We start from the raw sequence: 22330 nt of genomic DNA, 5'->3' as shown, positions 1-22330 counted from the left end.
ACGCTGCGGCGGAAATCCCGGACTTCCTAGTCATTCGTGTTATTGATGCCCTCCTTTTGCTGGATCCACACCGGAAACTCCGGGTCTGCTGCCACAGCGATGAATCGTCCATGAATTAAATGGTTGGATTTTCGCCCCGTCGTATCGGCGGTCGCGAGCGCCGAGCGCGGAATCGGCTGTCGATGTTCGATAAAAGGAAGGTCGCGGTGACCCCTGCGTCACACTTCCACCCGATGCATCTCTCAGCATTAGCAACTGCACTCACATGGGATGGCCTTCTCAATCGGTGCAACATCCATTGATGATCACAGACAACATCCTGTTGTGAAGAAACGTAAAGTAGAAACCATTCATGGACTGATGCTTTGGTGTAGCTGCATCCCTGCGGCGCAAAATGGACGATTCTGGTCAGCGGGCAGGGCTGATGGAAACCTCACAAAAGCTCCCTCTTAGCTCGTGGCTCATCGATAGGCGATGGCTGTCATGCCCTACCGGTGGTTTCTCGAGATATCTCAATTGCGAAAAGGCGATCCTTGGTGGGAATTGTGATTCTCGCCTTCCCTTCAACGGCCGTTCATTATGATCATGGCGATGAATGCGTCCATGATCAACCGTGTGGAAGTCCGGTGCGAGACAGTGCTCTGCGCCCTGCTGAAGGATTCCGTATAACTGATTCTCACTTCTTTCACTTCTTCCTCAGAAAGCGGCCGCATGACGCAAAGACCTCTCAGACCTCATGAACTAGACTGGCTAGCGGAATCCATCATGAGCCTGGTGTTGTGGCTGCGCATACAAGTGGTGTTTTTCTCACTCCAGTCACCTACCAAGAAGTCGCGAGGTCGCGTTTGTCAAATACGATGCGGCCTCTCTGATGCGTTTGATGAAGTCAAGACCGTCCGGTGGCTGTGACCGTAGCGAGATGGAACTACCCAATAGCCATGCTTCTAGCGCGGCCATGAGCCTTGCTGCCTGGTAGTGTGTTCGATGAGACCGCTTGAAAACCGATGAATCGGTCTAGACGACCTAGCAGGGGTGCGTTGAAGAGTTTCCAGTTCCCTGGGAACCATCTGTACCCCGGGTATTTGTACGGAGCCTCATTGTGGCTGCCATGTGGAAAGCCCCTGGCAGATGGCTTGGTCTCCGGACTGGGCCCTGTGAGTTGTGGTCATGGCATGGCGGCGATGAGTGACAGGGTGAGGGAAGCGAGTGAGTGTGGCCATGGATGACACGAGACCTTTGAGGACTCATACGGCAGGGAGAGAGCTGGCAAAGCGGCGACGCCGTTTTGGGTCTTGCGGTTTGTTGTTTGCTGATATTTGAAACAAAAAGCCTATTACATCTCCAAACGGCTTCCAAACGGCTGTGATATGAAGCCGAAAGCGTCAAGTCGTAAAACCGTTTGCCGATGAAGATGAGATGAGATAGTCACGTGTCGCTTTGGCGATGCAACGAAATGCCAAGAAAGAAATGATGACTGGCATTGGCCAGCGATTGAAATCCCTCCCTCTCTTTGCCCTACCTACCGGCGAGTGACACTTGTGACATGGGAAAGACAGAGCGAATGAGAAAAGCCTTCCTATCAGCCCAATGGCTGCGCCTAATTTATGTAATCGACGCTAGACCACATGGGGTAATAGGCGCTTAGTACCAGGCAGTAGCCCCTCCTTCTGCCGGCTCCCCAGCCTACTCACTTTCAGTCCCACCGCAGCTCTTTCCAGCCCCGAACGGCCTGCAAACGACGAGCCTGCCGACGGTTCTACCTGACCTGCATTGCGAAGAGACAACCGGACCTAGTCATTGGACCGGGCTGCGGTTGCCTCAGAAGTTCCATCAGTTGGCTGATGTTGGCTTCAGTTACTGCCAATTTTAAGGCGCGCGCTCTAGCTTGGCTGACCAGCTGCAGACCTCTCCAACGTGTACTCATTTCTCTTTCGTTAGGTACTTTTCCAATTCACTGTACCTTTCTCCCTCCACCTCATTCACTGCCTTGCCCTACTCACTCCATTGCGCCGTTTCTTTGACCATCAAGACTAGCGACTCACTCTTTTTCCACTTGCTGTACTTGCCATGAGGGTCAAGACAGGGGACAGCCAAAAGAGATAATTGAAGGCATTGCCCTGCGACCGTAGCCCATGTGCGACACAGAGACAATTAAAGGCTTCATTCATTGCGACAAAGCGCTTTGGTGATCGTTACCGCAGCACTGATACCGCTCGCTCAAAAGACCTCATAAAGGGCTTTCATTAAGTTTATTTTCGACCTTCATCAAAATTAATGGGGAGCCTATGCTCAAACATTGAAAAGGACGATGCGCCTGGCGAAAAAGATGCTCAGGGTAGAAGGGACAGCACCACACTCACACGACACTCCTCTAAACGTTTACAGAAGAAACTCTCCAACCACCGCCGTCGCCACCAATCCGCACTCACACCCGACATCCTGCCCAGTCATCAAGCAGACATGAGAATGGCCCAGGAAATGATTGATGCCCATGATAGAGTCATCGACGGCACCGGCAACGGCCACGTCGGCCACGGCCAGAAGGGTCGCCGGACCACCGTCCTCGATCAGCCCCGCCCGAGGACGAGAGCCGTCTCCTCCGCCGCCGCTGCCGAGATGAACGTCGACGAGTACATGCGCCAGAGAAACGAAATCCAGCGTCGCGAGGCTACCCTCTCATTTGACTTCAAAGCCACCGTCCAGGCCTCGCTCAAGGAGCGAGACGCAAATGCCATCATCCAGAAGCTCAAGGCAGACGACCAGCGCGATACTTATGACGCGGCTGACGCAAGGCTGGGGTGGGGGGGTCAGAAACACCCCCGATTCCCGGCCGACCACTTCCTTTCCAACCTGGATCAGATCAAAAAGACCAAGTTGTTCGAGGTCGCATGCGCGATGCCAAAGGGAGCACATCTCCATATTCATTTCAATGCTTGCCTAGAGCCCTCGGTCCTCTTAAACTACGCCAAGGACATGGACCGCATGTTCATAAGCAGCGATATTTCCTTGGCGCCGCCCGCTGAAGATGAGGATGATGGTGTAAAGAAGGACGACGCCCTCGACCGCTGCAAAATCCAGTTTTCCATCATTGCGCCCTCAAAAGAAAAACCAGGCGATATTTTCTCCCCCGAATATGACTGCCCGGACAGCAAGAACCGACTGTGGTATAAGTATTCTCAGTTCCTCAGTGAATTCCCAAGGCTTCATGGCCGCGATGCCCAGAAGTGGCTCGAGAGTAAAGTGGTTTTCCATGAAGAAGAAGCGCATGGCTATCTTCAAACCGTTCAGGGGTAATTACACCCCCCTCTGTGTGGGGTTGATGATGCTAACAGGAGTGAACAGGGCATGGGACAAGTTCAATACCCGCACCCAGATGATGAAGGGTCTGTTCAACTACGAAACGGCCTATCGTAAATATACCAAAGCCCTCCTCGAGGACTTTGTCCGTGATAAAATTCAGTATGCTGAGATTCGCCCAAATTTCATGGCGGCGAACAACCTGTGGACCGACGACGGCACAGAGCAAATCGATAACGAGGGCATCATGAAGCTCATCATTGATGAGTACCGCAAGTTCCAGGCCGGCAATGATAAGTATTTTGGCGGCATGAAGATCATCTACTGCACGCCTCGATCTTTGAGTAATGCGCTGGTTAAAGCCGCGCTGGCAGAGTGTCTGAAATTCAAAAAGATGTGGCCTGAGTGGGTAGCCGGTAAGTCTGCACTTCCTATGTTGACAAGCACTCGATACTGACCAAGCAGGATTCGATTTGGTTGGCGAAGAGTCAAAGGGACGGCCTCTCAAGGACTTTATTCCCGAGTTCCTCGAGTTCAAAAAGGACTGCGGAGACATCGACATCCCCTTCCTCTTCCACTGCGGAGAGACACTCGATATTGGTAATGATACCGACGGCAACATCGTGGACGCGCTCTTGCTCGGCTCTAAGCGCATCGGCCACGGGTTCTCCTTGGCCAGACATCCTTACATTATGGAACACATGAAGAAGAGGGGGGTCTGCCTCGAGGTGTGCCCGATCTCAAACGAGGAGCTTGGCCTGACGCCGAGGATCTCGGGGCACGCCATGTACAACCTCCTCGCGAACAATGTGCATTGCACTTTGAACTCGGACAACGGAACAATATTCAGGTATTTAGTCTCGCAATGGGCTTAGAAGACACCCAGCTGACAACACCACAGATCGAGCCTCTCGCATGACTTCTACCAGGCCATGGTGGGAAAGACGGACATGACGCTGCACGGCTGGAGGCAGCTCATCGAATGGAGTCTGGAGCACTCTTGCATGGACAAGCACGAGCGCGCGGCGGTGACCGAGGAGTGGAAGAAGCTGTGGGACGCGTTCCTCGACTGGATTATCACGACGTACGGGAGCGATGCCGCTGAGGAGAAGCTGAACGCGTCGGCTTGAGACATGCTCTACTCTGATTCTTTGCTTTCAACATTTAGAGATACCAAGGGTGAAGCCTAGGACTTGATGAGACGACTTTTGACGATGTTTATGAAAAAGAAAAGAGGGCGTTTTCATTTGCCGAGGGTACTGGTACTTGGTGATTCATGCGCGGTACTTTTCTCTCTGTTGAAGTGTAAGAAGCGTTGAGGCTGTGAGGTACCACTGGAAAAGGCAGTTCCGTACTCTTGAAGGAACGAACCTTACCCTTCTGACACAAGCCGCAGTCGAGGCAGAACGTTGAAGACAATAATAGACTCACTCAGCTCTCGCGGCCTTACATGTCTCGAAGGGTGATGTGCACAAGTCTCGGTTCCGTTCCATTTGCATGAACGTTGCTGGAGGGCGAAACTTATCTAACCAGGATTCCATTTTCACCTGCAGGTACAGCTAGTGTCCCCCTTCGTGAGTTACAACAGCAGCTCGCTCATTGGAATTATCTACAACCAATACCCAGTCATCGCCCGTAGAATACTATGTACCGTAATCCTACATCCAAGACCCGAGTCATAACATCGTTAATCGTACACCTACTACCCCTAATTCTGGGTATTCAACCCCAGCATGACCAGGTTCGACACGACCATCACCGTAATCACGAACCAAATCGCAACCGCAACGACGCTGACGTACCACGAGTTCGCCATCTTCACGCCCACGGTGCTGAACCTCCTCGCCGGCACGACGCCGGTGTCGCTGCCGTAGCTCGCCGCGCCGGGGACGACCGTCATGTACTTGTTGAAGCTCGTAAAGTATATCAGCGGCGCCGTGATGACGGGCAGCACCGTGCCGAGCACCACCTGCGTGCCGTTCAGCGCGTTGCTCAGCCCCTGCTGGCCGGCGAGGGCGCAGATCACGGCCGCGGGCGTGACGCTGATGACGCGCGTGACGAGGCGCCGCAGCCAGGGCTTCATGCGCCAGTTGAGCGCGCCCTCGCTGACGAGCTGGCCGGCGATGGTGCACACCAGGCCCGCCGAGACGCCCGAGAGCAGCAGCGCGAAGGCGAAGATGACGCCCGCGGCGGAGGAGATGCTGTTCGCGAGGAGGTCGTGCATGCCGAAGATGTCCGAGGCGAGGCTCGTCTGGCCCTGGTAGAGGGAGGCGCCGGCCACGATGAGGATGGCCGAGTTGACGAACAGGGCGAACGTGAAGAGCGAGAAGGTGATTTCGGCGATGGAGAACTTCATGCAGTGCTTGATCGCGGCCATGGAGGGGAAGTAGAAGACCTTTTGGGCGCTGTCGACGGTCGTCATCGTGTCGGAGCGGGGGAGTTCCTGGAGGTTGCCTTCTTTCATGTCAAAGTCCTTGAGGCGGGACTGGACGACGCCGGAGCCTAGGTGTAAGCTGTGCGGCATGACTGTTGCGCCGAGGATGCCGCAGGATTGGTATAATCTGGCCATGTCAGTAAGGGAAGAGCGTAATATGTGTGATAGTTCTCACCCCTGAGTCTGGATGATGGAGCCAGAAGGAAGGTAGCCGCGGAAGACCTGTCCGACGGTGGTGTTTTGAATGAGCGAGAGCTGAATGCAGAAGCAGACGACGACGCCTAGGACCAAGAAACAGACGCCAATCTCAAAAAGCCGCAGACCACGCATGGAGCCGTCTGGGCGGTAAAATATCACGATAAATACGACGTCCAGGAGCGTCAGGATAACGCAGGCGAGGAGCGGTAGCTTGGGAATGAGGAGATGCAATGCGGTGGCGGTACCGATGACCACCGCCATATCCGTCGCGATGATGCCAATCTCCGCGAGGGCATAGACAATAATGTTCATCCATCTCGGGAGAAACACACGGCTAGCGGTGGCCAAGTCAAGACCGGTGATGGTGCCGAGTTTGATGGCGAGACTCTGGAGAAAGATGGCAATAAGGTTGCTCACGAGGACGATGAACAAGAGATCAAAGTGGTAGGATGCTCCGGCTGAGATGTCGGTTGCGTAGTTTCCGGGATCAACTGCAGATTGTAAGCTTGACTGCGTTCCGTGATTCTTTCAAGTAACATACTGTATGTGACGGCAATCATGAACCCTGGCCCAACGAACTTGCCAAACACGACGAGGTCACTCCATCTTCGATTGAACCAACCCGGCCTCTTCTTGTTGTAGGAGTGACTTGGCAAAGGAAGCGTGGGGCCCGACAGGAGGGCCACTGGCTCAAAGTCTATCCTCGACTCCTTGCCTATTGGCGTGTCGAGCTTGAAGGTGCTCTCCGACGGCCCCGGTGTTGCGGGAATGGTATCGAGGCGGACAAAATCTGGCGGAATCTCTATCGTCAGCCGCCTCGAGCGGCGGCGGTCAGTGTGTGAACTCGAGCGGCGACGATCCGTATGTGACAGCCCATGCAGGGTCTGGTCGATGGTGTAGTCCGCTGTGAAGGGGTTCGCGCTGCTCCTGCGCGAGTTGCTCCCATGCTGGGGCTCTTCTAGCCAGGCGGGCGTCATCGTATTCCGGGCAGCAACGATATCAGACGTGCGGATTCTCGAAGCTGTCGAGCATCAGTTCCGTCGAGAGGGCCCGAGGTGTTAATCCTGCAAGACTCACAGTCAACATGGGCGACAGCGAGGGTACGGCGTTAGATGCCCCTCGGCAACATCAGGGAAGAGACAAAACGGAAAAAAGAAAGGGAGACAAAAGCCGGCCGATCCAGGCGGAAGGACTGGAGGCCAAGTAGTTTTGTCAGGTCAAGGACTCGCCGGCTGAAAGCATCACCTCAAACAACTCGACTTCCTTCACAACGGTAGGGCATGCCGAATGCGGCCGTTGCGAGAAACCGGCCTCCTCCGTTTGAGACATATCCCTCGTCATAGGCAAGCCGCGGTTGAAGCGTGTCCGGCCCAGTGGGACGCCCCGAAACAGGGCCATGGAATGATGGGGAGTGTGACTGGCTCTCCATGTTCAGACAATCAATCTCAAGGGTCCTTCTTGGCTAGAGTGAAGTCGGGCGAGACCGTGAGCGAGTTGCCTTCGAGAAAGACGGCCGCCCACTAGTGGCCAGGGCATGGCTTCTGGACCGGAAATGCCTGAGACTCGGCCGCCGGGTTCGGAATAGCGAACGCAGATGGCACATGCTAGAGGCAATCAGCATGGCAAAAAAAAACTGCAATTACGGCATGGCTTGCAAGATTCAGCATGAGAGTGGCTAGAGAGTGTGGTACGGGTTTGTGGCGTGAAGAAAGGCGCGCAGCCCTCTTTTTTGCCAAGTAATCTTGTATTTGCTGGGTCGGCCTCTAGGTTCGGCCTGACTAGAAGCGAAGTTCTTCGTCCTTTTATGAACGCTATTCACCAGCCGCTCTCTGTTGAAGGCTGATCTCTTGTTCTTGGCGGGCCGTTTTTGGCTTGACTTGATTCCGGCCGGCACATTGGGACGGTCAGCAGCTCACCGGGCTGACCGGGCTCACCGGGACCCATCTCGTCTATGTTTTTCCCGGGCGGGCCCCTGTCTCCGTGTCTCCGTACACCCATGTCACTCCGGCCTGACGTTCGGCCCCGAACCAGAGCGACGGTGCAGATTTATGGGGGTTGCTGTTGAAGCTTTGCGGGCCTCTATTCACGCATTTACCTGATCTTCTTGGTCTCCTTTCCGGCGGCACGCTCGCGGTCTCTCTTGGCGTAGATGCCAGCCGTGAAGGGGTTTTCGTAGCTCAGGGCAATCTTGTAGACGATGAAGACCCACACGGTCAACAGAATGCCGGCGGGCTTGCCGTAGATGAGGGCGGCGCCGAGGAAGCTCATGGTGGAGCCGTTGTACATGGGAGCGTCGGTGATGTTGAACGGGAAGCCAGTCACAATGCTGTCCATCAGGATGCCAAAGTAGTCACCGAGGAACGTGCCGGTGATGCCCAGCTGCCACGTCGAGGAGAGAACGAGCACATTGCCGCACGCGACGAGGGCGTACCCGGCATAGGTCACTGCGTCGGACGCGAGCAACGGGTGTGAGGGCTGGAAGCGCAAGGCCCGCTCGTAGAGAAGATCACGGAAGATTCCGAGCGAAAAGATCGTGATTGCCAGACCATAGCATGCAATCTGGGAGCGTCCGCCAAAGAGCTTGGTCAGGAGCTTGTTGTTGTACTCTGGTTCGGTTAGATGGGGTCACTCGGAGGCGGAGCCGGCGCAACGAACCTTGTCTCGCGACGATGCTATGCACTTGTCAGCCAACAATTTTACGGCAGACCAAGGGACAGTCGACTTACTTCCAGAACAGAGGATTGAAGGCAATAGCAGCAGCAGAGACTATCCGGCGCGGTCAGCAGAGTCGACGAAGATGTGAGCTCCAGAGGCCCAAGCTCCACTGAGACGACATGACGTACTGAACAAGCTCTTCTGGTCAAAGTCGACCACCGCCTTAGGTTCAATGTCGACAGGCGCCATGGTTTAGGATCTGAATCGGGGGAAAACCTGGAGGTAAATGGCTGAACTGGTCAAATTCTGGCTGAGCAAAAATCGTGGGAAAAACCGTTGAGAACAGTTGTAGGTTCTGAGTGCGCATTTGCTTGTGACAGAGCTCAGCTCCACCAGTATTTATGTCGGCGGGGACACCTGGCCATAGCGTCGCATCATTACGCAGTAGTGAGTGCACAAGTGCATGGGGTTGCTTTTCTTCGCTGGGGTTTTGGGGGCCTTGGAGGCATGGGGTACGGCCAACCTCCCCTCCCCGCCGTAGCCGATACTTACCGGACGCTGTAAACGGGGGCAAGGCAGAACAGCTAGGCCCCAGTTGTTTCCCTCAAGGCAATGCACCCGAGCTCGCGGAGAAAAGAGGCCTGGGCGGAAATACCGAAAGGCCGGTAGAGGACACACACACAAAGTCTTCAAAGGCAAGCAAAGAAACAAATGTTGAGTCTAATATGACATAGCGCCGTCGCTAAATCGCAATGGGTATCAACCGCAACCTCAAAATATCCGACAGAGAACCACCCCGTCGGAGCAAGCCAACAACAACGCCTGGGCACAATTCACCTGCGATTCCTAGTCTTCTTGGCCACTGTGCCCGTGTCTTCCTCTTCGTCGTCCTGGCCCTTCTTGAGGTCTTCGGTCAAGCCCCATTCCTCCTTGTCGTACCAGTCCTCGCCGTCCGACATGTCCCTGTTCGGCCCGCTGTGCGCCTCCGCCTTGGACCATGCCAGCACCGTTTTGCGCAGGCGATTGGCCTTGAGAAGGCCTTCGTGAAGCTTTGTCGTTCCACGGCAGATTTCCTCCTGCTTCTGCACGTACAGCGCGAGCAACCGGCGGATATCCTCGGCTTCGGGGTCCGGTAGACCCACATCTCGGTCTGGACGGACGTTGGGAGGCGGCCGGAAGAATGGGTGAACAAAGGTTTCTTCCATCTGGTCTGACAATATTGACGGCGCAGTTGTGCCGTTGCGGCCGGCCTGATCTGTGCCGTGGGGAGATGGAGGAGCTGCGCTTGCGTTTCGCATCTCTACGTCGGTAGCCTTTTGCTTCTGCTTCTTGTCGACAGTGGCCTCCTCTCCCTCTTTTGCAGGGGTTGATGATTCCCCGTTGGTAGGCTTCGATGTGTCGCCCTCCGCTTTGGCACCATCCTTTGCGGATTTGTCCGGCAGTGGTTTGCGGCCTTCCGGCTTGTCTGACGCGGCGTCAGTCATTGTGACGTCCCCGTCCCCGCTGTCTTTGTCGCCCGAGGGCTCCCCATTTGTGCCGTTCGGCGCTTGTCCGGGGATCGCGTCGCCGTTCAGTGTCGCTGGTGAGACCTCTGACTTTTCGGGAAGGACTTTCATGCCGCGCAAATACTCGCGCTCCAGGTATTCGGACGAGTAGAGCTCCACATCGTCCGGCGCCACCATCATGCCACACGGCACCCAGGTGAAGTCGCCGCATAGTCTTGTGTAGAGGTGCTTGACCTTCCAAAGCGACCTGTTCTCCTTGCGCCGTACTTCGCAGCCCTGGTCGGTAATCTCGTTCAGGGTCTTGGCGGTGAATGGTTTCGAGAGGGTGGGATGGGTCGGGAGGTCGGTCGACGCGGTCAATGGGGCGAGAATCTCTGGGCAGGGTCAGTGGAGTCTCTACGGTGTCGACAGAGCATACTAACGTTCGATGCGAATATTGGCATAGGGGTCGAGTTCTGTGGCGGAAGCGACAGCTTCTTGAATGCGCTCCTCGTCGTCGTCGCTGTCAATCTCGTAGCCCTCGTCGTCGACAATCGGGGGATTGCGACTGATTATTGTACGCTGCTGCCCAGCGTAGTCGATCACCTGTGGTTGTCAGCACCGCTTCGCCCGCCCAAGGGGGGCGCGACGCACCTCGCTGTAGACTTCGGGGCCAGTGGGAGGCACCAGCTGGCCTTGATGAGAGAAGAGGGCTCGCTTCTTAAGCTTGTGGCCGCGGTTCCCGTAGTGGTCAATCTCGTCGTCAGAGTCGGATTCTGGGGGCTAGTCGTCAGAACGTTACGTCGACAAGTGAAGGGCGTCAGAGTGTGTTCGGTCGCGTACCGTAAGCTTTGCGTTTGAGGGCCTTTTTCATAGCGGCCACGGTCTCGGCGAACAGGATCTGTTGTGTCGCCATTGCGCCGTTGTGCGTCTGCTCCTGGTGATGAGCCCAGAGCGATCACGGAGGTCGGTCGGCAGCGAGGACGAGAGGGCTCGTCTTTGGAGAGGGTTTGGGAGTAATGAGAGTAAAATACTCAGTAGAATGCGGTCGGGATGCGATTCGGATCGAAGGACGGTCGAAAGGGAGGCATTTACGTGCTTGAACAACGTGGTGGTGTGGTGTGGGAGAGGTGTAGGACGGGTAGCCCTCAATTTCTGCGCGCAGTCTCTGTGACGAGGCGGGAGGAGAACCACGCGGGCGGCAAGGCTGGCTGTCTGCGCTGCGAGAACCAGTTTCCCATTCCTTCAGGGCACTCTGGGCCCATACACCATGACCGCATCTGGGGCAGTGGCCAATCAGCGACCTCGCTGTCGGCATCCATTTTTCCCGATCCCGAGGTGGTGGTGTGGCCCGGTTGGCACCCGCCTGGGCTCAGCGCTCTCCCAGGGGTCCCGCCTGCTGTGAAGTCACTGGGCACAGTGGGCCGGGATCGCTGATTCTGGCTCTGGCGCTGGAATGGAGCTGCGATACCTGTGACAGAGTACCTTACCTTTACCTTCCGTGCCACCAGAAGAGGATCCATGCCGCGATTCGCAACTGAACGGGGAAGCTTTCTTTTGCACCCAATTTTCTGCTTTGTCTTGTTCGTCCACTCTGACCGTCCAAATCTCGGCTCAGCGACAATGCTCCCTTGAGTCTGTCACTGTACATCCCGCACCGAGGCACCATCTAGAGCTGCTGCTGACCCGCGCCAGAGCTTCCGCGACGATCTCCAAGTACCCCTCGATATCCATATCTCGACTGCCCCCTCCTATGAAGACATAGAACCACCAGGAAAATGGACGGATATCCGGTTGGAAGCCTGGACCACAACATCCCACACATCGTTCTCGCCGGCCTGACCTCGGCCCCGGCCAAAGAACTGCCACTGAGCGCCGAGCTCCGCGACCAGGCGATTCTGCTGCGATCTGAGCTGCCGAGCCTCGAGACTCCAGATGCCGAATCACTGAGGGACTACATTGTGCGCCAGGACGGGAGGAACCAGCCATGGAACGGCAGAGACAGCGGGAAGCCGTACAAGCTTCGGGTCACCGTCGCTGGTCGGGTACGGCTTACACCGTTCAAATGTGTCCTCTAGACTAACCCTGGGCAGTCCTTCGTCCTTCCTCCACGCCGAGCGAGGCTTCCTGAGGGTATCGAGGCACCCGAGGGCGTTCCCGTCTTACACTCGCCCTTCTCGCCCTTGACTCCGGTCTCGCCTCTGTACCCGGACGGACTTATGAACACCGAATGGTTGCAAAAGCACGAGGACATGGTGCCCAGTGTCTACGTTTCTTTCTACACCCTCACTTCTGACCCGACGCTTGCGACGCTCCACGATAACCAACTAAAGACCGACATCAACAACTTGAAGGCCGCCCTCGGTAAGTCAGGCTATAGGACGCGCCTCGCCGTCGTGCTTCTGTCCGACGGCACGGCCTCTTCTTCCATGGTAGACCTCGTTCAAGACCGGCTGGACAACATTCGGAAGGGTGTCGCATTAGATACGAAAACGTTTTTCTATCTATCACCAGGCGACCTGTCCATCGATCTTGAGCACACGGCGGATTCCATGCTAGCCGCAGTGTTTCTGCAAGCCCTAGAATACTACAGAGACCTTGGCCGTCACGCGCGGAAGAAGCGCGGTCGTGGAATAGCGCCACAGCCCACGGTGCCCCCTACGAGCACCTCGCAAACACTCTCAGTCCAGGACTGGAACGTGAGGTATGATTTCAAGACGGGCATTTTTGCAGAGTTCCGCCAAGAGATGGATGCGGCCCTGCGCTCGTACGATCAAGCCTATGAGGAGCTCTTGAGCCAGGACGTGATGGATATCATTCCAAGTTGGAGCCCACGCTGGAACGAAGCTCGCATGCTCGCTGACACCATTGCGATACGCGGCATACGCTGTGTACTCTGGGGCGCGCAAACCACGTCTGCTGTGCGGAGATGGCAAATGCACCGTGATAGGATAGCCGACTTTGTAGATCGCCGAGGGCGCGGGACAAACAACTACGGCTGGGAGGCATGGGAGTCGAGGTGGGCTGTTGTCATGGCAAACTTGATTGAACGGGTAGATGTACGCAGTCTCGCGCCGTCCACAAAAACCTTGTACCTCCAGCCGGAAAAGGCCGCCGCGGTGGACAAGCTTCAACCGTGGGATATGCTGCATCATACGGGATATTGGTACCGCACTGCTGCAGAGCATCTCGCTGCTCGACGCCGCCTGGCTCGCTCGATTCCTGAATCGGATCGCCGCTCACCAGACACCACTCCAGCATCAGCAGTTGCCAGCAAAGCCTTTACATACGACACGTACATGTGTCCTGATCCCCATGAAGAGTTTCCCCTCCAAGGAATGGGCGTCAACCACTCCCAGCTCATCATTGATCTTTTGATGGCGGCAAGGTCTCAGTTCCAGGCAAGGAGGCAGCACCGGATATCGGCAGAGCTGTCGCTGGAGTGTGCAAAGGAGATGGTGAACCTCAAAGCGTGGGAAGACATTGTCGCAATACTCAGACCGCTTTGGGAAGACATGTCGTTCCGGGAAGAGGGCTGGACGAACATCGCAGAGGATCTCAGCTGGGTGCTTCGGGCTGCCGCTGCGCACACTGGGAATGCAGAGCTCGTGGTTGCCATTGACTGGGAGCTGATGAACAAGAGTAAGTTGCTCAATTATGTCGGCCTTCTCGATCTAACTCGTCGCAGGATTTACGCGGCGCCCCAAGTGGCATTACGACATTTCGAGATCGCTGGAGGGTTTGTCCATTGAGACGAAGCCCACGGTGACAATCAACGACGACATATCATCCTTCATCTCCGCATCGTTCATCTTCAAGGGCGAGGACGGCAAGGCAGGCGAGACTTGTCAAGCTCAACTGGCAATCAAGTCGGATGCCTTCTCAGATGCAGCGCCCATCACTCTGAAAGGGCTGCGAGTCGACTTTGAGGGCAGCCTGAAAACCATCACTCTAGACCACGCAGCTGAGTCCGACGCGGCCACAGCGAAGGGCGCCGTTTCCTTGTCGAATGTTCCATTGAAAGAAACCGCTCGCGCTGGAGAAGACGAAGAGGGGGCATCAGTTCTCAGCGGATCTGCCAATCTTACCATCGTGCCTGGCTCTACCAACGTCTATGAAATGGCAATCCCACTACGAGAACCCGGTGAGGCTCGAGCCGATTCTGTTACTTTACTCCTGGAAACGGACGCCTTCCGCCTAGACTACACCGTCGATTTCCGAGATCTCGGCGCAGCGGACTTTTGGTTCAGCCCATCTCTCGTGAGGAGAAGAATTGTACGCCAAAGCGCGCATATCATCCAAGTACAACCTCGACCACCAAAAATGGAAATCAAGCTCGCGAAACCCTTGGACCAGTTCTACGCAAACGAGCCGATGGAACTTCTCCTCGACGTTTTCAACGCAGAAGACGAGGAGGCTGTTGCTAAGCTCGAGGTCCATGTTTTTGGCGAGCAGATCCCGGCCTTCCGAGTCCAGGCCGCCGACCAAGACGAACACAAGGCAGAAGCTGGCCAAGAAGAAGCCAAACTTACGGGTCTACCGCTCGGCACGCTGGGAACGTCGCAATCAACTCGTGTCAAGGTCTCGCTCGATCCCATACAGCTGACGACGTCGTATGACGTGACCCTCAGAGTCTTTTACCATCTCGTTACCGATCCGGCAACACTGGTTATGCAAATCCTGCCTGTCCAACTGAACGTGGTCAACCCTTTTGAAGCAAACTACGACCTCATTCCCCGCCTCCACCCCGACCCCTGGCCCTCCCTCTTCGACCACGAAGGCGTTCAGGATCCAAACATCACGGACGACGCCGCAATCCAGCCCCGAGGCCTGGCCCAAAAGTGGTGCCTGGTGTGCCACTTTGCATCCTTTGCCTCCGAAGACCTCGAAATCATCAGCATGGATGCGGAGGTCCTCTCCTGCCAGAACAATGCCCGCTGCACAACGATTTCCCGCCCAGAGATAGCCGCAGATGGTCTCCGCATAGCACCAAAACAAATGCAAGAGGCCCAGTTCAACCTGGTGGCCCAGAAGTACAGCCTTGACGATCGGGGGCCGGCCTCGCTAGACCTCGCGTTTGTTCTCAAATGGCGCCGCACATCATCGACCTCGTCGACCGTCAACACCACGACGATGCTCGTCCCGCGGTACATCGTCCTCGGCACAGAACCGCGCGTGCTGGCTTCATACACCCTCGCCAACCCGGCGACGGGACTCGTCAACCTCAACGTCACCATCGAGAACGCCTCCAGCCACTTCCTCACGTTTGGCCTGAGCATGGAGCCGAGCGACGAGTTCGCCTTCTCCGGCGCCAAGCAGACCACAATGCACGTCCTCCCCGTGTCGCGACGCTCGGCGACATATCGCCTCCTGCCGCTCGTCAGAGGCGCCTTCATCCGGCCAAGCCTGGTCGTCAGGGACAAGTACTTCCAAAAGGTTCTCAGAATCATACCCACCGAGGGCATGAAGATCGACAAGGACGGCCTCCTGGTATGGATCCCGCCGGAAGAGGAGGAAGAGAAAGACAGCTAGTCACACGCTTGTATACATACTCTACATCTAAAGAACTCTAAAAAAGGCTCATCTATTGTGACCATTTACATCTTCGCCTTAGGAGGCCGTTCGGGCCGCCCAATCCTCTTCATCCATTCCTCCGTGAGAGTGGTCTTCTCCTTTACGCCCAGCGCTGCCCACCTCTCGTACTCGTCCTGTTCCCTCCTCCACTCTCCCAGCCCCTTGACGATCCACTCCGCCGTCAACTTGGCACTCGTCCCCGGGATCTCCATTGGGAACAGATGTCCCGCCTCAGGCAGCGTGACCTCCCTCACCCGCCCTCTCTCCACGCCTCCGCTCCCGCCCGGCCCCGTGCCCGTCAGCCTCATCTTCTCCTCCCTCAGCTCGGGCGTCGACAAATCGCTCGTGCCTCCAAAGACGTACATCGCCCCCGGCCGCAGATGAGGCAGCCTCGCAAGCGTGCTCGCGCCCTCGGAGCGGTACACGGGGAAGGTGTAGTACCGCTCGTTCAGCGACGGGTCCAGGTCCGGCACCAGGTCCGGCTTGACGATCGTCTGCCCCTTGGCATCGTAGGCGTCCCAGCTGGGCCGGAAATACGTAAACACCTCTTGGTGCTTCGTCGTGGCCAGCGTCACCCCCTGGCCCTCGGGGTACAGCTGCGTCGGCACGTCTCGCAGCCCGTGGCGGACCCAGCTCTCAAAGACCCGCTCGTCCCAGGCCTTGTAAAAGGGGCTCCGCAGGAAGGCCTTCTTCGCCTCGTCCCGGGACGGCCAGAGGTCGCGCCGCGAGGCGGAGGCGGCGGCCGGGCTCGCGCCGATGGTGCCCTTTGCGTTGGAGGACCACTTTGAGATGACGGGATCGAGGAGCACGACAGCGGAGAAGAGGCGCGGGTTGATGAGGGCGACGTTGACGATGGCGTTGCCGCCGAAGGAGTGGCCGACGCCGACGAGGGGCCGCGGGGGCCGCAGGGTGTTGACGACGTGCACGAGGTCGCGCGGGTGGTCGAACCAGCCGGGGTCGTTGCCGAGCTTGCCCTCGTTGAGGACGGAGGAGGCGCCCTGCCACGCGGCGTCGGCGATGATGATTGAGCGGATGCGGAAGTTTGACTTTTTGGACTCGGCGTGGAGGTCTTCCCAGAGAGCCTCGTAGAGTTCCTGGGTGCGGTGTCAGCGGTGGGTTGATCTCATTTAAATCAAGGGAGTCATGAAATGTGAGTTATTGTGTAGGCTGCTTTTAAATGTTGAGACGATGAGATGAGATTTGGACAAGAGCTACCTTGGGAAACCCGTTGGCGTGCGCGCCGATGATGGTCACATCCCCAGGTTGCGGGTTCGGGTTATCCTTGGGGATGTACTCCTTCACGGCCAGCTTGAGCACATCGTCTTGTGAGTTTGCGAGGGCGCGTGGGAATTCGCGAATGTGTGAGGCGTCGAGGACGTGTTCCTTGATGTGGAAGACGGACGAGGGTGACATTGTGGCTTCCGGGCGCCACCAAAACTCTGGCTAGTCAACCTTTACGCGTGGCAGAAGCGTGCCACTGAGATGCGGTAATCGTCTGATGATTGAGATTGATGAGAAAACACCAAAGTTCTCCAAGTAGCGTTCGTTGGAGATGATTCGGAGTTGAAGTTGCGACATTAGACCGAGGGCCCCGGCAACATTGGGACGTCTGGGGAATTCTGGGGGTTCTGTGGAGATGCCGAGGTACCAGCGCCGGCATCCCAGACCACACTGAGGGACAGGACAGCCCAAAACACTAATAGAGTAGCCACTCTGCACCTCCCCGAGACAGGAGCGCGGCGGCGGCAGTTATCGTCGGTAAAACCAAATGAAACCGGCACCCGTCGCGCTTCTTTCCTTTTTGCCTGCCTGTATCGCCGTTGGACAGGAACACAAGGAAGGGAGGGCGTGTGAATGAATTGAGTTCCCGAGCACGGCTGGCGTAACCTAGCTGTCAGTCCTGCGCCTGGCGTGGCACGCTCTCCTTTTTCATCTGTTCTTCAGGGTAAGACGGCGGGTGGTCGAAGGGGTTGATGTGAACCTCTGTGTGACTGCCCCTTGAATGCTGCTGCACCTAAGTACAGTCAACGCCCAGATTCATAATCTACCCCGCGATCCATGGCAGTGCATGCCCCCCACTCATTCTGCACCTCCACACATTCCCCCAGCAAACACTCACACATCGAACCCGGAAGCAGACGGCATACCTCCCCGGCCCTGCATGCCCCGGATCCTAATCTTCGCCGGCGCCCCGGAGGCAGACTGGTCCGCCACCTCCCCACCCGCTCCGGCATCCACCTCCACCCCGCCCGGCCCGGCCTGGCGCTCCCTCGCCCTCCACCGCGCGCCCCTCGTGACGGGCTACTCCCAGCACCACGGCCTGCCGTCCGCCTTCCGGCCCCCAGCGCACTTCTTCAGTCTCTCCGTAGACGCCACCACCGCCGAGTCGCAGTCCGTCTCCGCCTCCCAGGAGCTGCTGTCGCAGTTCTACGATCACTCGCTGGCCCTGCACCACGACGTCCCCTCCTCCCAGCTGCCGCTCCCCACGCAGTCCCAGTCCCAGTCACAGTCACAGTCCTTCGAGACGACGGTCACAGACTCGGCGGACTCCTTCGAAGACACCACCACAAGCATCCGCCCGCCGGTGACGACATCCCACCACCTCTCCGACCTGGAAGACATCCCCGACGCGGCCGCCCTGCTCCGCCTCGCCCCGCAGACCGTGACCGTGAACCTCATCGCCGGCGTCATCTCCGTCTCGCCGTCCCGCGCCATCACCACGCGCTGGGGCACCGAGCTGGCCCTCGTCGAGGTCCTCCTCGGCGACGAGACCCGCGCCGGCTTCGGCGTGACCTTCTGGCTGGCCCCCGCGGCGAAGAGAGCGCCCGGGACGACGCTGCCGTCGAAGCTGAGGAGGCAGGACGTGGTGCTGATGCAGAATGTCGCGTTGCATGTGTTCCGGGGCAAGGTCTATGGGCAGAGCCTCCGGAAGGGTCTGACGAGGACCACGGTGCTCTACCGGAGGAGGATGGGAGAGGGCGACGAGGGCGGGTATTACCGGCGCAAGGATCTGGAGAGCCAAGGGGAGGGGAGGGCGCATCCGCAACTGGTTAAGACGAGGAGGGTGTGGGAGTGGGTGCTGAGCTTTGTGGGTGGTGAGGCGAGGACGGAAGGCAAGGGAAAGGGCACGAAGAGAGGATGGGATTTGCCGCCTGATGATACCCAGTGAGATTGGTTAGTAGCAAGGTTTGGATAGACGGTTTTCTTGGATACATAAATCATTAACCGACTCTATGTGTAGTCGTTATTACAATCTCTAGTCTAGGTAGAGTGAAGTCTAACCCGGGTATCCTCTAAACAACAACAAATATCGTACAGTGATGTTATCCACCTAAACAGCAGCAACCGCAGGCCCCTTGCCCTCCTTCTTGACACTCTTCCACTGCAGACCCAAGCACGCAACAAAAGCAGCCGCAGCACATGCAACGGTGACGTAGTACGTGTGTCTCAGACCAACCATGTACGACTCCAAAACCGCGTCAATCGCGTCCTGACGGCCCATCTGAGTCAAGATGCTGCGGACTTGGTCGGCGCCGGCGTTGATGAAGATGGACGGGTCGAGGTCGGGGACGCGGGTGGCGACTCCGTTGACAAGACCGGTCTGGAACAAACTCTGCGCGACGGCAATCATGATGGCGCCGCCAAACGACTGGAAGAACTGGACGACGGCCGTCGCGACGGGGACCTCTTCGAGAGGGAGCACGGTCTGGACGACGAGGACGCCGATCTGGAAGCCCGCGCCGATGCCGAGGCCCGCGAGGACCTGGTAGCCGAACCACTCGCGCATTGGGGTGTCGAGATCGAAGGTCGTGATCAGACCGGAGCCGACGGTAAAGAGCACGAGCGAGGGCAGAATGATGGCGCTGTAATAGCCGATGACGGAGATGAGAGCTCCGCTGGCCATGCTGGCGACGACGGTCGCCAGCAGGAGGGGCAGGATCTTGATGCCAGCCTGGACGGCGCTAACGCCCTGGATTGCCTGGAAGTAGAGAGCTGCGTCTGTCAGTAGTTGAAGCGGACAGGCCGTAGACACAACTTACATAGGTAGTAGATGAGAGGGAAGAAGGCGGCGCCGAAGAAGCAGGCGAACAGCATGGCGCAGACAACGTTGCGGTTCTTGAAGAGATAGGGGGGGAGCGTGCCCTTGTCTCCCTGCCACAGCTGGATTCCGATGAAGATGATCATCATAAGACCGAATCCGACAAAGAGGCCGATGATTTTGGCGCTCTTCCAGGGGTACTCTGCACCTCCCCACTGCAACGCAAGAAGCAGGCAGACGATCGCGGGGATGAAGATGGCCGTGCCGATGAGGTCAAGCTGCATGAGGCGCTGGACGAGCGACTTTCCCTCGGGGTTGTTCTTGCGGCTCAAGTGAAGCAAGAAGAAGACGAAGACCATGGCGATACCGCCAATGGGGAGGTTGATGTAGAAGCCTGCGTCAATGATCAGTTGCACGCTCTCTAGTAATTAATTTGCAGGAAATAAGACTTACACCACCGCCAAGTCGCCTTCTCTGTGAATACGCCTCCGAGCAATGGTCCAGCGACCGACGCAATACCCCACATGCCGCCAATCAAACCAAAGGCAAGAGGTCGCTTCTCCAGGGGCATCGTGTAGCTGAGGATGACAATGGAACCCGAGAACAAGCCGGCCGTGCCAATGCCAGCGACGGCGCGCCCAATAATGAAGGCGGTCGAATTCGGTGCGAGGGCGCAGACCAGGGACCCAATCTCGAACACGGCAATGGCGGCGATGTAGATGTACTTGACGCTGAACAGCTTATAGACGGTGCCGTACATTGGCTGGAGGGCGGTGGTGGTCAGCAGGTAAGCCGAGCCGTACCAGCCAATGTCCTTGACGCTGCCATATTCCGAGGTGATGGCGCCGAGAGCTGGTGCGATGATGGTCTGGTCGAGGGCGACGAGGAAGACGGCGAGGCAGAGGGCGATGATGATGAGAATGAGCTTCAGGCCGTGTGGGTACTCGACCTCATCCTCGCTGGACTGGTGGGTTGAGGGTGCCTTTGTATCGGCAGCGCTGAGGTCGTGGGCAGGCTTCTCGGTGAGGATCGAGGGGTCGGCAGAGGTGGTCTCGCCGAGTCTGTCGTCGCGATGCTTCGTATCCATGTTGACGAAGCTTCCCAGTAGCGATAGAAGGTGGGAAGGAAGCTGTCTCTGAGGAAAGGGTGTGAAGGTCAACGGGGGGGGATCACTTATAAGTCGAGACAAGGTTGAAAAGGACCTTGGTGGGATCTACCTTTTCGGCGTGCAAAAGGAAAGATCAACCCTGAAAGATGGTACAGCAAGAACGGACGAAAGCAAAAAAGAATGACGGCGGGAAGCGGGCGTACTTAACGACCTCGGGCGGTCCCCTACATTGCATCTCAGATCGTGAAATTTCCCAAGTGCAACATCCCATCGGGTAGCAGCGCGGACCAGCACCGACCATGACCAGGCCCCATCCCGATCTGGACGTGTTTGCAAGCCACAGGGATGGTGGGGGATGGTCCAGGCTGCGGACTCACAAAGCACGAGTACATGAAGCCAAGGGCCAACTAGCCCATTAGCATGAGCTTGTCTGCGTTTGGGTGGGTGGAAAGTGCCAAAGGGCGGACGAGGGTACGGACAAAAATTGAGGGCCACGCAGGGGTCGGGGTCAGTATCGGATGGAAAAGAAAAATCTGCCCGATTGTCCAGATGGATGATGATGACTACATGGCCGTCGCCGCAGTTACGATCATATTCTGTTACGTGCCAGTGGGATGCTCCAGCTGCAACAACGTGGGCCGGGGCATGTCTGAGTAGTCCGGGGGCCCATGGATCACACGAAAGAAGATTTACGAGTGCTGCAGCGGGGGGGGATTCATCATACGGAGTAGAGCGAGTGAGTCTTCGGGAGTTCCAGCCATGTGGTAGTGGGCCGGTAGCGAGGCAAGTCAGACCGCAGGGAAAGGAGCAAGCAATGGCGGCGGAAAAGCCTAGATGTCGGTCGGGCCCTCTCGGAGGTCGGCGTGTAAACATGTCCGACTGACACGGCGCCGTCCCCGGTGATTGGTTGGCTCCATCGCCCTTCGGCCCTCGCACCGCACCTGGTCATTCCACTTTGGGATTTACGACGTCAAGACGCCAAATTGACCAATCCTCCTTTTTTCCAGCTGGGGGAGCACCAAAGGGACTTTGGGGTCCTAGCGGCGGCACCGCAAGCACCTGCTGTGGCTTGACCATCGCCAACAGAATCTCTTTGGTGCAGGACCCCGTCGTGACTCATCGGTGGCCCGATGTACTGCGATCTTTCATGTTTGCGGTGCTGAAATCTATCCGACTGAGACGTCCGTGTTTAGTCATGGTGGCTTGACCGGCCCTCGTCGGACGGCGATGAAAGTGTTGCACCGTAGGCCGAAGACTCGAATCCCCATTCCACGTCCTTGGATTTGCATCGTGTCACAAACGTGCGCGTCATATCACGCGGATCGACGCGTTGCTGACGCCTAGTCTGCGTCTTCCTACTCTATGCTCACGCATCTGTGGCCGCATGCCTCATCGGTGAGATGAGGCTGCGAGAACACCACCACCACCAAACAACTCGGGCGAAACTCCAGGAGAACAGCCTACGTTGGCTGCAGGGCCTGCGCAACGTCCGCGTCAACCTTTCTGTCACGCCCTCCCAGGCTCGGCACGTTTCTCCAACA

At 57.2% G+C, this 22330-nt stretch overlaps 8 protein-coding genes across 8 annotated transcripts; 3 read left to right on the top strand and 5 right to left on the bottom strand.

Annotated features, from left to right (window-relative positions):
* Positions 1-2460: 2460 nt before the first annotated feature.
* On the top strand, positions 2461-4427 carry ADA2-0 (Adenosine deaminase 2; the record flags this gene model as incomplete). The annotated part of the gene is made up of 4 exons (XM_036634236.1): positions 2461-3290; positions 3343-3713; positions 3763-4147; positions 4199-4427. 4 exons carry the CDS (start codon positions 2461-2463, stop codon positions 4425-4427), a joined length of 1815 nt encoding a protein of 604 aa, XP_036500212.1.
* A 578-nt stretch (positions 4428-5005) lies between these two features.
* On the bottom strand, positions 5006-6906 carry SMF1-0 (Manganese transporter SMF1; the record flags this gene model as incomplete). The annotated part of the gene is made up of 3 exons (XM_036634235.1): positions 5006-5858; positions 5907-6420; positions 6471-6906. 3 exons carry the CDS (start codon positions 6904-6906, stop codon positions 5006-5008), a joined length of 1803 nt encoding a protein of 600 aa, XP_036500213.1.
* Positions 6907-8020: 1114 nt separating this feature from the next.
* chol-2 (Phosphatidyl-N-methylethanolamine N-methyltransferase) lies at positions 8021-8833 on the bottom strand (the record flags this gene model as incomplete). The annotated part of the gene is made up of 4 exons (XM_036634234.1): positions 8021-8535; positions 8585-8601; positions 8656-8695; positions 8773-8833. The coding sequence occupies 4 exons, from the start codon at positions 8831-8833 to the stop codon at positions 8021-8023; spliced, it is 633 nt and encodes a 210-aa protein (XP_036500214.1).
* A 584-nt stretch (positions 8834-9417) lies between these two features.
* On the bottom strand, positions 9418-10984 carry CGCS363_v002384 (uncharacterized protein; the record flags this gene model as incomplete). Its single annotated transcript, XM_036634233.1, has 4 exons — positions 9418-10463; positions 10512-10674; positions 10723-10844; positions 10912-10984. The coding sequence occupies 4 exons, from the start codon at positions 10982-10984 to the stop codon at positions 9418-9420; spliced, it is 1404 nt and encodes a 467-aa protein (XP_036500215.1).
* Positions 10985-11846: 862 nt separating this feature from the next.
* Positions 11847-15600, top strand: TRAPPC11 (Trafficking protein particle complex subunit 11; the record flags this gene model as incomplete). Its single annotated transcript, XM_036634232.1, has 3 exons — positions 11847-12113; positions 12162-13710; positions 13757-15600. 3 exons carry the CDS (start codon positions 11847-11849, stop codon positions 15598-15600), a joined length of 3660 nt encoding a protein of 1219 aa, XP_036500216.1.
* Positions 15601-15665: 65 nt separating this feature from the next.
* Positions 15666-17055, bottom strand: mpaH (Abhydrolase domain-containing protein mpaH; the record flags this gene model as incomplete). Its single annotated transcript, XM_036634231.1, has 2 exons — positions 15666-16736; positions 16858-17055. 2 exons carry the CDS (start codon positions 17053-17055, stop codon positions 15666-15668), a joined length of 1269 nt encoding a protein of 422 aa, XP_036500217.1.
* A 748-nt stretch (positions 17056-17803) lies between these two features.
* On the top strand, positions 17804-18811 carry CGCS363_v002381 (uncharacterized protein; the record flags this gene model as incomplete). The annotated part of the gene is made up of 1 exon (XM_036634230.1): positions 17804-18811. One exon carries the CDS (start codon positions 17804-17806, stop codon positions 18809-18811), a length of 1008 nt encoding a protein of 335 aa, XP_036500218.1.
* Positions 18812-18973: 162 nt separating this feature from the next.
* aflT-2 (Efflux pump aflT) lies at positions 18974-20768 on the bottom strand (the record flags this gene model as incomplete). Its single annotated transcript, XM_036634229.1, has 3 exons — positions 18974-19635; positions 19683-20075; positions 20135-20768. The coding sequence occupies 3 exons, from the start codon at positions 20766-20768 to the stop codon at positions 18974-18976; spliced, it is 1689 nt and encodes a 562-aa protein (XP_036500219.1).
* Positions 20769-22330: the final 1562 nt, after the last annotated feature.

This window comes from Colletotrichum siamense, assembly GCF_013390195.1.
Source record: "Colletotrichum siamense strain Cg363 chromosome Unknown KSG_Cg363_contig02, whole genome shotgun sequence".
Lineage (NCBI taxonomy): Eukaryota > Fungi > Ascomycota > Sordariomycetes > Glomerellales > Glomerellaceae > Colletotrichum > Colletotrichum siamense.
Note: the sequence above shows the minus strand (reverse complement) of the source record. Positions and strands in the feature narration are given on the sequence as shown.